The following is a 13,839-nucleotide window of genomic DNA, read 5'->3' as shown; positions in this document are numbered from 1 at the left end:
ATGCCCGGCCTCGCGCTCGCGGCTACCTATCCCCTCCGGCAGCGGCAGCGTCGTCCACGCCCGGCCTCGCGCTCGCGGCATATGCGACGGCACATATTTGAGTCTGAGGAGAGAGACGACGCAGTTTTGGGTTCCCTCTCACCTTGACACAAAATAGGTTCTTAGTTTGCCTACTCTTTTGGAGGGTGTTTTTTTCCCTATGAACAATGCATTTTTGTTATAGATAGCGTGATGCATAGCCGGTTGGAGACGGACTAACTTTCTTGGAGCGAGTAATTACACCTTTTATTTGAAAAAATGGTAAGAAAAGAGAGAGAAAAGTGCGCATGGACGCACAAAAAAAAAGAAATGCCTGACACAACACAGGACCAAGGCGCCATTGTCCAAGCATCAATGATCTCTTGACATGTCACATAGGTAGAGCTGCCTCTCATCATCAGTGGTTCGTGTCGACTTTGCACATCTCCTCTGATAGCCTCCGCAGCGCAGCGTAGGATGAGCCACCACCCTCCACGGCGTTCCTGCAGGCGGCCCTCATCTCCATGGCCTTCTCCCTCGCCTTCCTCCCCTCCTCGCCACCGCCCATCAGCTCCTTCACCGCTCGCTCCAGCTCCGCGGCCTCCACGAAATTGTTCCTCTTCCTGTCCACCTTCATCGCCACGGCGACGCCTATGTAGGCCACCAGCGTGAACGCGTTCAGGTGCTGCTCGGCGTACAGCGGCCACGGCGCCATCGGCACGCCGAACCACAGGCTCTCGATGACCGAGTTCCAGCCGCCGTGTGTCACGAAACCCCCCACGGCGGCGCGGGCCAGTATCTCTTTCTGTGGCGCCTTCGTTGGCCACACCAGGCCTCTGCCCTTGGTCCTCTCGAGGAAGCCGTCGGGGAGCAGCTCGGCGAGGTTCGCGTCCGACGGTAGGAACTCGCCGGGCGCCGGTGGGCCGCGCAGCACCCAGAGGAAGCCGTGGCCGCTGCGCTCCAGGCCGTGCGCGATCTCGTGCGCCTGTGGCGCGGTGAAGAACCCTCCGCTCCCGAAGCAGAGGAGCACCACGGAGGCCGGGGGCTGCGTGTCGAGCCACCGCACGCACTCGTGCGACTGCTCGGTGGGCGGGCTGAACGAGATCACCGGCCCAATTGGATAGACCGTCGGGGCACGGACACCGGGCGTGCACCGCCCGTTGGCGATGGCGGCAAGCACGCTCTGCTCCAGCTCGGCAGCCGTGTTGACGATGATGCCGTCGGCCTCGGCGAAGCGCCTGCCGTGGTACACGAACCACGTGTAGTTGGGGTGATTCTTGTCCATCACTGGGTTGGGGAGGGACGACGGCGGGACCGGCGGAAGCCCAGGCACATCCACGGCGCCCTCCATCTCCTCGAACTGGACCGGCACCTCCTCGTGGAGCGACGGGAGGCGCAGGAAGAGCGCGAGCATCCCAGCGCTGGCGGTGAAGTAGACGTACGCGGGCACGGCGAGCTCGCGGGACACGTCGAGCAGCGTCGTGCAGAAGAAGTCGATGACGAACGCGGCCACCGGGGACGCCAGGCTGGACATCGCCGCCCTGACGTGGGGCGCGTGCAGCTGCACCAGCCTGGAGACGAAGTCCTCGATGCCGCGGAAGTCCGGGGGCTCGACGGCGGGGAGGCGGACGAAGCGGATGTCGAGGCCGGAGGCCTCCTCCCTGCGTATATGGGCGTCGACGTCGGCCGCGACCTCCTCCGTGGGCGGTGGGATGAGGAGCACGGTGAGCGAGAGCGCGCGGCCGCCGCGGGTGATCAGCCGCTTGCCGGCCTCGAGCATGGGCATGAGGTGGCCGGCACCCCACACGGGCAGTAAGACGACGGTAGGGGCTGCCATGGATGGATGGGGACGGGGCAGGAAGCTGAGGCGCTTGTGCTTGGATGTGGAAACTGCAAGAGAGTGAAGTGCTCTGAGCTCCACGATGAGGCAAAGCTGTGACAGATCACAAGTCGCATCAGAGGACCTGGCAACTGCTATCCAGTTTTCTCCGCTTGAATGGCTCAGCGTGCGCACCAGGCAAAGCTAAATGAACAAGCCGGATTAAGAGATCGGAAGCTGTTACGGCCCCTTCCTCTACGTCGCTGTCTACTGAAGGCGTGCCGGGTGAGCTACAGGCAGATGGAGAACCTGGAAGACCGAAGAGAGCCCAAGTCAGGAACCGTCATGTTTTTGGGCCTGAATGGGTCAATGAGTGAGCCCAGTTGGCAAGTGTGTGCGTGTGTCTTTCATATATAGGCTAGCAGATGAGGGGTCATGAGAATTATTGTAACAAACTTCCTATCCTGGTTAACGAAGAACTCGTCTGTTCCCTGCCCTTGCTTTGCTTCTTCGTCCTCAATTCCGATTCCTCTGCTCCTCTTTCTCCCTGCTGCTAACAGAAGCCTCTGCTCCTCTTTCTCCCTGCTGCTAACAGAAGCCTGCAAAGCACGGTAAAATGTGGGCCTCTAAAATGGATGTTGGATAGGTGCAGTGTCACGCCGCTACAAAGTAGGAAAATGTCGGTCTCCAACAGTATGTTTGGTTCCAAGGCCCTACTGGAGTCGTCTTCCCAAAGAATCGAGACATGGGAATATAAAGTGTGATAACACTACTGATTTAGCGGCATTATCTATTGCAATAGGTTCGTTTGGTACAGATTCTCCTACCATTCTGGAGCTATTATACACGTTTGCGTACCAAATGGATAAAGAAACTGCTGCTCCTCCCGTGAATCTCCGGAAAATCCGGTCACACAAGCGCCCGGTGGTTAGCGAAGCTGAAAGAACTAGCTTCGCCCAGCTCCTCCATACGGACGCGCGGCCCGTGCGAGCAAGGCGCGACAGACGTAGACGCCGGTCGCTAGAACAAATGGGCCGGAGCATGTGCAGTCGGCCGTCGTGGAGTCACGTCTAGGTGGAGTAGCGTGCGGTTGCGGGGGTAGCCGGGTCGGAGCGGGAGTAGCCGGCCAGGCCGAAGTTGCGTGCAGTCGAGGGGGAGTGGGGGGGTGCACGGCTACCATGGCGTTGCGGTCATCAGGTAGGGCCGCCGATGCAGTCGCGTGGAGGGGCCCGGGCGCCGAATCTTCAGCCAGAGAAAGGTGCATTCATACAAGGGGAGCCCTTAGTAATTTACAAAAGGAGATCTATTTGGTTCTTACTTCCATATTGAAAAGATTTGATGTTGTGTCATAATTTTGCTTTTATGCATATAGGAAAAATGTGAGTGAAAGCTTACTTAATACATTCATGGGCACTGATGGGAAGTCAAGGATAATCTGAATTCTCGCCTCGACCTTGAAGCTCTAGGTATTAGAAGTGATCTTCACCCTGTTGAAGTGGATGACCAAATGTATTTACCAGCCGCACCATACTCAATGAGTTCGGATGAGAAAAAAATATTTTGTCAAGTACTAAAAGGGGTCAAGTTTTCTGATGGTTATGCATATGATATACGACATAAATACATGTTAATGAGAAAACTATATTTGGACTAAAGAGTCATGAGAGCCATATTATTCTACAACACTTACTGCCACTTGCTGTGAGAAGGATATTGCCTGAAATGGTCAGTGCTGCAATCATTCGTATAAGTAATTTTTTCAAGAAACTTAGCTCACCTATCATTCGAATAAGTGATATGGAAAGTCTAGAGGCTGATATAGCTGAAACCTTGAGCCTTCTTGAGACTATATTCCTTCCTTCCTTTTTTCGATATTATGGTATACTTGATGGTACATCTTCCTGCCCAAGCAAGAATAGCTGGTCCAGTCCATTTTCGCAGCATGTGGCATATAGAGAGGTAATCTTTTTAGACATCTAAATATTGTAACATAGTTGAAGGTTTAAGTACCTACTATGTTTATAACATTGTCAATGTGCTTTTTGTTTTTATATAGATATCTAATGCGATTAAAGGGTTCTGTCCATACAAAAAGTCACCCTGAGGGATCAATTATGGAGTGGTCTACGTTTACTGAGTGCTATGTTCTTGCTATCTACATGGTGCAAATCAATTGAACCATCAAATTATAAATCATGAAGATTGTAGCACAACTCCTTTCTTCCGTAACATTGGTCGCGGATTGGCTGGAAAGTGTGCAGTGAGTATAGATCACAAGACATGGCTACAAGCTCATAGATATGTTCTATTCAACTATGCTGATATAGGACCTTACTTGGAGTAAGACATCTCAATTATTTAACATTTCATTTGATCAATTTCCATCGCCTGCTAAACTAATAAAATAACACATTCACAGCAAGCATGCTCAATATCTATCCTCAATTGGTGTTCAAAATAAACGAGACATCAACCGCATGCATCATTCATCCTTTCATGAGTGGTTCAGGCTGCATGTAAGTAAGAAGAAATCTCAGTAAATGTAACTTTAGATGGATTTCACATTTAGGTTAATAGCAGGTTTTCATGAATACAGGTGGAAGAAATGGGTGAGGAAGCAACAAATGAGATTAAAATTTTGGCAAAGGGGCCAACGATGACTACACATAAGTATAGTAGCTTTAACATAAATGGATTTAATTTTCACACAAGATCCTATGATGAGGGTGGAGTTGTTCAAAATAGTGGGGTTGATGTAGTTGTAGAGTCAACAAGTTTTGAGAGGGGCAACAATGATAACACTATAATAGAGAAAAGGTCTATTATGGTATTTTAAAGGACATTCTTGAACTAAACTATCATAAAAAAGGAAATCTTGTGTTATTCATATGTGTAGGACAAATGGGTACAAACTGATCAATTTGGGATCACAAGTGTCAACTTTAAGCATTTATTCAATACAGGTGAAAAGATATCAGATGAGCCTTTCATTCTAGCCTCACAAGCGCTTCAAGTTTACTATGTTCTTGATCAAGTCGGCGATAGTAACCGGGCTGCTGCTGTTCAGTCAAAACCTATTGGTGTGTATGACTTGGATAATTTGGATAATGAACACATTGATGGTGATAATGGATTGATTATGTCGTTTTCTGATCTAAATGGCAATGTGACTGTGGATATTATTAATGGGGTTGTCTCTTCTGTTAGAAGGGACATAGATGGTATAATTGTTGACAAAAAGTCTAAAAAGGGGTCCAAAAAGTAAGTCCTGTTTAAATAATGTAGCTGCAATGATTTTCCTACAAATTTCTTAGGAAAAACTGGTGATTTATTTGACCGTAAAAGGTTGCTGATTTGTTTTCTTTTTTTAGGAGGAAAAATGGCAAGCGCTAGAAGAAATAATGAGGATGCTCCCGTCCCCGAGATGGAACTACAAAGGAATACAAACATTGCAAGAAACAAAGAGAAGCTAGCGAGTCTGATCCCTCCCAGGCCAGAAGTGTAGCATGGTCAAGCTAAGAAAAGAACAAAGGTAGTGTTTGAATATTAAATGACAAGTACTTATGCTATCATGTTACTTGTAGAGAACTCATCACACAAGTGCTGCTGCAACTGAACACCATAATTTGCGCCCATGGCCAGAAAGAAATCATGTTAAGAGTGCAAACGAGCGAATTGATGAAGATCTGGATTGTGAATCAATTGGAGACTTTTTATGTAACAACGAAGGTATTATACCATGTCCTGCAACAATATCATATCATGTCATTTGAGTTGTTTCTCGTGATTAAAATTGCTGGTAACAGATGTTCACACTAGTCCACACAAGAAAAGGAATGGGAGGAACATCACTAGAACGGAGGCTATATTTGCAAGGACACCTGACATGCCGAAAATCATAATTACCCTTAATGAATATGGTCAGCCTGTAGGGAAGAATTATAGGCAACTTGCTAGTGTTATTGGTTGCCTGGTGAGGAAGAAATTACCAGTTCGTTGTTATGATTGGAGGCTTATTGATGCTAAAGAAAAGGAAACAGTTTGTGATGAAGTTAGGTAAATTTATGCTAGAATAGTATGATATTTTTTATTGATGCAAAAAAAACTCAATCAAATGTCAGTTTATTTATGCTAGAACAGTATGCTATTTTTACACAGCAATCATCTAGATTATATTATATAGAACATGTGGTATGGTTATCTACTAGAACAGTATGTCACTATTTATTTGCTAGAACAGCATGTTGTTTTCTTGTGTAAAACTGATTTTGTACTTTTCCATAAAAAAACAATAATTCTATTATATAGATGTTGCTGCTAAGAATTAGTCTTTAATCACCGTTGTAAGGAAGTGGAAGGAATTTAAGGCAACCCTAAAGGAGCAGTATTTTGATGAAAACTTAACATATGAGGAATTAAAGAAAAGGCATGGTGAGGATTGAAATTTTCTCATAAATTATTGGAAGTCTCCTGAATCTGATGTAAGGCTGATCTTATTACATATATATGTAACTTGTATTGTTCAATATCTTTGCAAAATGTAACAATTTCTATCTTAGGTTCGCACACAAATTGCCAAAGCGAACCGTGCTAAGTTGGAGATACATCATACAACATGCACTAATAGTTTTGCTTGTTCTAGACATGAAATGGTACATACTACATAGAACTATAATTACTTATTTCCCATTATGTCTTATATAGGTGCTTTATGTAGATTTTTTATGCTAAAAGCTAAAACACTTGCAGGTTGATGAGCTAGGACGCCCTCCTCGAAGGGATGAACTCTATATCAAAACCCATACAAGAAAAAATAGTGTTGCAATAAGGAATGCGGAACCAATAATTGTAAGTTATTCTTGTCTGATTGCTGAATTACAGTATGTAATCTTTATGGAGTGTAAATATTGATATTTCATTTATGTAGAGCAAACTTAAAGCAATTGTTGAGGCCCGTCCAGAGTTGACAGAAAGAACAATTCAACAAGGTGACGCATTTGCTGCTGCTTTGGGTTCAAAGGAGCCAAGAGGCCATGTGCGAGCTTTAGGTCTATGACCTACTCCTCAAGATGTTGGTATAGCAGGACTGAAGTGTTACACACCTATAAGATTTCAAATTAAAGTTTTGGCCCGTAAAAAGGCTGAAAGTAGGAATGAAGCTCTAGAACAGCACCTAACACAAATGGAAGCGCAAATGCAAATGATGGAGGAAATGTTTTCACAGGAAAGGCGAAATACAGAAGTAATGTCACAGAATGGTTCTAGTTCACAATGTGTGGTATATACTACTATAACAATACATTAGCTAGTCATTTAGCCTCTTAATACCTTGTGCAGATTTATCTCATTATCTCTTCCATTTTGTTTGTAGAGCCCAAGATCTGCAGAAGATGTTCATGAGGCATATCATGATGCTCATTTTCAAGAAGATGAAGCTTATGAAGATAATGAGAACAATGATGCCATTGATGTGGGTGAAAACTTACTTGTGGATAGGCGTACTGCAGCCCCAACTATGCAAAGCCCTTCCAATGCCGTCCTTGTAATGTAGCCCCATGCTCTCAATGTAGCCCTAACAATCTATCCCCAGCAGTGCAACCCAATGTAGCCTCACAAGTCCAGTCTCGTCAGTGTAGCCTCACCAATGCAGCCCCTACAATGCAGCCCCATGCAGCCCAGCCATCACAGCCCCAAGCAGCCAAGCCCCAGGTAGCCAAACCAGCACAGACTAAGGTAGCCAAACCAGCACAGCCCTAGACAGCCAAACCGGTGATGAATGTAAATGCCCCTCACTCTCATTCACATGAAGAACATGTAATGCTCTCATCCATGCTACAAAGTTTCTTATCATAATTGCATTATTTGCTTTATCATTAATTTAGTTCTCATAAATACATTACTTGATTCAGGTTGGAAGGGATGTGATATTATATGAAGTGGTCAGATCTGATATAGCTGTGGCTAAGGGAACAATTATTTTCAGTAAATCCTAAAACCACTCTTGGAGATGTAGCTCTTGGGAAGCATTATTGTGAAGTTGTTGCGAACCTTATGATCAAAAGGGATGCAATTCTGCCTCGCCCTTATACTGGTGTGGAGAAGATGGCTGACGCTCTTAAGTTGCCGATTGCATGGCCATACAATAGAGAATATAGTTGTCCTAGTCATTGTTTCCTGTTTTTCTCATATGTGATTAGTGACCAGACTTCTAACTAGTGATATTTGTGATAGATGAAGGTTAGCAAGGCATCAACAACAAATCATGGCACTTCGGGTATGTTTTTCCTCTGAGTGACTTAAGTTTATTTCAGCTGATTTCCAAACTATAGAGTGGTGACAGTAGAGTAAAAGCATTAAAATCTAAGTAGTTTCCTATAAAATCCATCTATTAATCCATTATATATGTCTAATTTTAGAAGTAGTAAAATCAGAATTAAATTAGGTAAATATTGGGAAGCTGAGTTCCACTATGCAAGGATGGTTCCATAACTATACAGATTATATTATAGTCAATGTCAGATAGAGGAACAGGAAGGGATTGCTGTTGTTGATCTATACAGATTATATTATAGTCAATGTCTATTTCATTCTTAACATCTACTAGAACTTTGTCGCACTTAGCACTATTGCACTTTTGGAATTTTGCAAGGTGGTATTTGTGCAGTATGCTGGGAGCAATAGGTAGGTGCTTATGCTGTGTTGAAGTAGTGCTTGACATTGTACGAGTGTATAGCATGCACAAACAATATGTCAATTTCACATCTAGCTACTAGTTACTAACAAATATCCAATTATCTAGAGTTCGGGACATGTATTACCATAATACATGAACAATGATACTGTAGTACATGAATATAAAGTTAAGATGAAATATATAATTGTTAATCAGTTTTATTAACAAATTTTACTTTCACTTTGTTCAGGTGGGAGGCCCTAGAGATTCTGTGATGCTGGATCAACACCAAGCAGATCTGTCTCATGCTCCGTGATGCTATTTTGTATTTGAGTAAGATGAGACATTTTGTAGATTGTAAGGCCAACATGTATGGCTTGTTGGATGCCATTTGATCTAGCTACTAATTAAGGGTTGTGTATGTTGTTTCTCCTTTTGTAAACATGGTACAACTACAAATGGCTTCCATGAAAACTTGAGACATGTTTATCCAGCTATGTTATTGTTTTGTGATGTGAACTTATATGGATGTTGAGTAAGCCTGAGATTATATGGTTGATGTGAAATTAATTATATAATCATATCATGTTAATGTTAAAGAGACTTTTCCCTGTGTGCCCTTATAAAAGATCGTAATTCCCTGTGTGCCCCTGAAAAAATTCAGCGGTCTTCAGCGCCACTACTTCAACTTTTTCGTGTCATCCATGCCACTTTCGTCAGTTTGGGCTCTAACGCCGTTAAACTGCAAGTGTGAAAAGACGAAAATGCCCTTAAGTTCAAATATGTTATTAATTTTTTTTGAGCATCTTAACGACTTCAAATGAAAAAACTCAAAACTAGAAAGTTGTAGATCTCGTCGAGATCTATAATTTTCATATAAATTTTTTTTTCATTTAATTTCGCAAAAAAAATAATATAATTTTTCTAAGATATATTAATCATATCAAATCATATTTTTTTTGCGAAATTAAATGAAAAAAAAATTATATGAAAATTATAGATCTCGACGAGATCTACAACTTTCTAGTTTTGAGTTTTTTCATTTGAAGTCGTTAAGATGCTCAAAAAAAATTAATAACATATTTGAACTTAAGGGCATTTTCGTCTTTTCACACCTGCAGTTTAACGGCGTTAGAGCCCAAACTGACGGAAGTGGCATGGATGACATGAAAAAATTGGAGTAGTGGCGCTGAAGACCGTTGAATTTTTTCAGGGGCACACAGGGAATTACGATCTTTTATAAGGGCACACAGGGAAAAGTCTCAATGTTAAATTAATTATGTAATCATGTCAGTTCATAGCATCGGATTGTTGGTCGGTAAAAAGTTATATGCCATCAAATCATTGGTCGGTATAAATAGTAACAGAACATCGGTCGCTATAAATATTAGTAACTAACTATTGGTCGGTATAGATTTATACCGATGCAATATACATGGACTAAAGACATCTGTTGGTATAGAGTTATACTGACCAATGTTTGGTCGCTATAACGACTTATAGCGGCACTTTTGTAGCTGTAAAAAGTGTGTGGTATAGTGACTTTCACTCCTCTCTAGCGGTATGTACCTCGCTGATGTACCATGTTCCTATTTTAATAAAAAAAATTATCACCACATTGTCAGGTCTCTTTCAGAAGTGTACATTTTTGTCTACCATCTAACCACATAACATATGCCTGACTGAAGTTTGTACCTCGCTTGGCTACAACGTTTACCTGATTTTCAAACCATGAACCAAACATATATTTTCTATCTATACCGGCCGTGGCCTCTTCGCCCACGCGCGCGGTGGCGCGCGCATTGTACTAGTTTTTCTTCCATACGCAGGAGGGTTGCGCGTTGTTGTGTTCAGAAGAAGACGAGCAAAACGAGAGTTTGGTTACACGTGCGCTTACTTGGCACCGGCCGTAGCCCCCAAAATATAAAACTATATATATTACATAATAAATGGAACAACCGAAAGGGACCGGACTGTCAACGCACACGCACTAGACTCTACAGAGACAGCCCAATCCTTGTCCCCCGGCCTCGATCCAGAATAGACTATTGAGATGGTGTCCCTTCTGCTCTGTGCTCGCTCGCTCCGGCCTGCAAGCAACAAATTTTGTATATAGAGCTTGTCCAGAGTCCCAGACTAAACCACAACGCGCAATTGGAGGCGGAGCTCGTACAGGTACAGTTAGCTAGCGCAGCAACACAAAAGCTTTGTCAGGGCGGGAGGGTGGAATGGCGAGCCTCAACGTGCTGCTACTCCCTGAGCCCGGCTCCGGCCACCTCATGTCGCTCATCGAAGCCGGGAAGCGCCTGCTCGGCCACGGCGCCGGCGGAGACGACAACCTCGGCCGAGAGTTCACGGTGACCGTCCTCGTCGTGCAGCCGCCGACGCCAGAGTCGGCGTCCGAGGTGGGCGCGCACGTCTGGCGCGTCGCGGCGTCCGGCATTGGCGTCCGCTTCCACCACCTCCCGGCCGTGGATCCCCCCGCGGACTGCGCCGGCAACCTGCAGGAGTTCAAGTCGCGCTACATGGAGCTCTACAAGCCGCACGTCGCGGCCGCGGCGCTGGAGCTCGGCGCCGCGGTGCTCGTGGTCGACTTCTTCGCCACCACCGTGCTCGACGTGGCGCTTGAGCTCGCCGTTCCGACGTACGTCTACTTCACCTCCACCGCCGCGCTGCTCGCGCTCATGCTGAGGCTGCCGGCCCTCGACGAGACGGTCGCCGTCGACTTCGAGACGTTCGAGGGCACGGTGGACGTCCCGGGCCTGCCGCCCGTGCCCGCGGGAAGCATCCCCGGGTTCCTGGGACGCAAGGACAGCCCCAACTTCACGTGGTTCGTGTACCACGGCAGACGTTTCATGGACGCCGACGGCATCATCGTCAACACGGTGACCGAGCTCGAGCCGGGGCTTCTCTCCGCCATCGCCGAAGGCCGGTGCGTGCCGGGACGACCGGCGCCGTCACTGTACCCGATCGGCCCGGTGCTGAACCTCGGTGTGGAAAATGCGTCCGACGACGAGGCGTGCGTCCGGTGGCTCGACGCGCAGCCGCGGGCGTCGGTGGTGTTCCTCTGCTTCGGGAGCCTGGGCTGGTTCGACGCCGCCAAGGCGCGCGAGGTCGCCACGGGGCTGGAGCGGAGCGGCCACCGGTTCCTGTGGGCGCTGCGCGGGCCTCCCGCGGCCGGCTCGCGGCACCCGTCGGACGCCGACCTAGACGAGCTCCTCCCCACGGGGTTCCTGGAGCGGACCAAGGACAGGGGGCTCGTGTGGCCTCGGTGGGCGCCGCAGAAGGCGGTGCTCGCCCACCGGGCCGTAGGCGGCTTCGTGACCCACTGCGGGTGGAACTCGACGATGGAGAGCCTGTGGCACGGCGTGCCGCTGGCGCCGTGGCCGCTGTACGCGGAGCAGCACCTGAACGCGTTCGAGCTCGTGTCCGTCATGGGCGTCGCCGTGGCCATGCAGGTGGACAGGAGGCGTGACAACTTCGTCGAGGCCGCGAAGCTGGAGCGCGCGGTGAGGGCCCTGATGGGCGGCGGCGAGGAGGGGCGGAAGGCGCGGGAGAAGGCCGCGGAGATGAAGGCCGCGTGCCGCAAGGCCGTGGAGGAGGGCGGGTCGTCGTACGCGGCGCTGGAGAGGCTGCGTGATGCGATTCGCAAGGGTGCAAGGGCGACAACTGCTGATTCGAAGGCGCCGCTCAGTTGAATGAGTCCAGACTCCAGACGTTCGCACGTCTATATCGACGGTCTCCGCTTCGTCGTGGTGAAGGGGGCGCCCGTGTTTGAGCTTGCCGGCGTCGAGCCGTCCACACACACACACACACACACAGAGCACAGTACTGCAACTTGCAGCTACAGCTTATCGCCCTAGAGTGTGGGACTCCTGGTTTTATTACTTGTGTAATGATCTTCATGTCTACTCGCTCGGTGTCGGTGGTCACTGCATCGATTATTGCTCAAGTAATTAGAGCACTGAGCGTCTGAGCCTTTGTCGATCATTTCATCACCGACACCGAGAGCAGTCGCACGCGGTACATGGACAGTGACGCCGTACTCCATTCAGAACAGAAACTTGTTATCGCCTTATCCTCCCTGCAGACGAAGAGCAAGAGTGGGAGCATACTTTTCGGGCTTTTGGCTCAGACATTAGACACTGGTGGTGAGTGGTGTGACCAGTTGGGGGCTCCTTGCCCCTCCAGTTGACCTCAAAAAAAGGTTGTCGCCTCATCCGTGTGGTCCGGACGCCATCTTTGATTATAAGTGGGCTTGGTCTATTTTTAATTTAATTAAATTTAATATTTTTTAAGAATCACATTAAATGATAGGTGCAATAAAGTCTTAGTTTTGTATAGGATTTTGTCTAAATATAATGTTGATTCAACTCAAATAGGTGAATCGTGTGAGCACCTGTTACGAAGTTGAGAGAGACGAAGGACGTGCCACATACACGTGCGCCGAACCAAGCCGTGAGCCCAGTCAAGCTAGGCCGACATGTGTGGTGCGGGGTGAGTTGGATTTTATTTGCCACTCAAGCGTTGGATGGAGCCATCAAACGGACAGTTACGGGACTATGGATCGGAAGTTACGGAAGTAATCACTGTGAGAGTTCATGTCTGTTACTCTACGATTACTGTCCCATAACGTTACTCTGTTATTAAAGGTTCGACGAAACCTTAACATTTACTGGCTTTGTCATGAATGAGGTTGCGTTTGGTAGGGATTCAGATTCTTGTAGAAATATTTCAGATCAAACCAGATTATCTCGAGAAACGTCTCATGAGTTGAATCTGAATCACTCCGTGAAATCGTTTGGCTGGTAGGCTAGATTCTAATAACACATATGGGAGGCAAGAGAAACAGAAGAGAATCGGTGCGAAACCACCCTTCGGCCAATTCAGAAAGTCAAGCACAATAGGTGCATGAAACGTTCCTTAGGTGAAACGTTACGCTCTTCACCTGTTTAGCACCATTCCAACCGATTCTCGGAAGAATCGGAATGGATCCGACCAACCAAACGCCCCTGAAGCTACTAGATGTGTGTATTATTGCTATGGTGGAGGTGAAGGTATATGATCTTGTGTTTATATGTTGATGGCATATTATTGATCTTTACAACCAGCCATCATGTGATTAAGGAGACGAAGGAATTCTTGTCCAATAACTTTGAGACAAAGGATTTAGGAGTGACTAATGTTATTAAGAGTTAAGTGCACCGTAGGTCTATAAACTTTTAAGGTGTCCTCCAAGGCTATCAACTCTCAAAGTGCATTTTTGTCCTTAAACTATTTAAGTGTTTTACCGTTGGTCTATACCTATTCGTTTAGCGCATAGATCAAA

General features: G+C 46.8%; 2 protein-coding genes and 1 long non-coding RNA gene across 3 annotated transcripts; 2 read left to right on the top strand and 1 right to left on the bottom strand.

Annotated features, from left to right (window-relative positions):
- Positions 1-243: 243 nt before the first annotated feature.
- LOC136546805 (UDP-glycosyltransferase 71K1-like) lies at positions 244-2,338 on the bottom strand. Its single transcript, XM_066538775.1, has one exon. The coding sequence runs from the start codon at positions 1,853-1,855 to the stop codon at positions 437-439; it is 1,419 nt and encodes a 472-aa protein (XP_066394872.1). The 5' UTR covers positions 1,856-2,338; the 3' UTR covers positions 244-436.
- Positions 2,339-4,043: 1,705 nt separating this feature from the next.
- On the top strand, positions 4,044-4,617 carry LOC136546806 (uncharacterized). The gene is made up of 3 exons (XR_010781432.1): positions 4,044-4,177; positions 4,257-4,353; positions 4,434-4,617. It is a non-coding gene; the product is annotated as an uncharacterized lncRNA (long non-coding RNA).
- A 5,872-nt stretch (positions 4,618-10,489) lies between these two features.
- Positions 10,490-12,421, top strand: LOC136546804 (UDP-glycosyltransferase 88B1-like). The gene has a single exon (XM_066538774.1). The coding sequence runs from the start codon at positions 10,739-10,741 to the stop codon at positions 12,206-12,208; it is 1,470 nt and encodes a 489-aa protein (XP_066394871.1). The 5' UTR covers positions 10,490-10,738; the 3' UTR covers positions 12,209-12,421.
- The last annotated feature ends 1,418 nt before the right edge of the window (positions 12,422-13,839 follow it).

Source organism: Miscanthus floridulus, chromosome 3 (genome assembly GCF_019320115.1).
Source record: "Miscanthus floridulus cultivar M001 chromosome 3, ASM1932011v1, whole genome shotgun sequence".
Classification (NCBI taxonomy): domain Eukaryota; kingdom Viridiplantae; phylum Streptophyta; class Magnoliopsida; order Poales; family Poaceae; genus Miscanthus; species Miscanthus floridulus.
The sequence above is the reverse complement of the archived record's forward strand: the minus strand, read 5'-3'. Positions and strand labels throughout refer to the sequence as shown.

Excerpts from the sequence above, each read along its gene's own strand:
- LOC136546805 (XM_066538775.1), bottom strand. The coding sequence starts at position 1,855 with ATGGCAGCCCCTACCGTCGTCTTACTGCCCGTGTGGGGTGCCGGCCAC.
- LOC136546804 (XM_066538774.1), top strand. The coding sequence starts at position 10,739 with ATGGCGAGCCTCAACGTGCTGCTACTCCCTGAGCCCGGCTCCGGCCAC.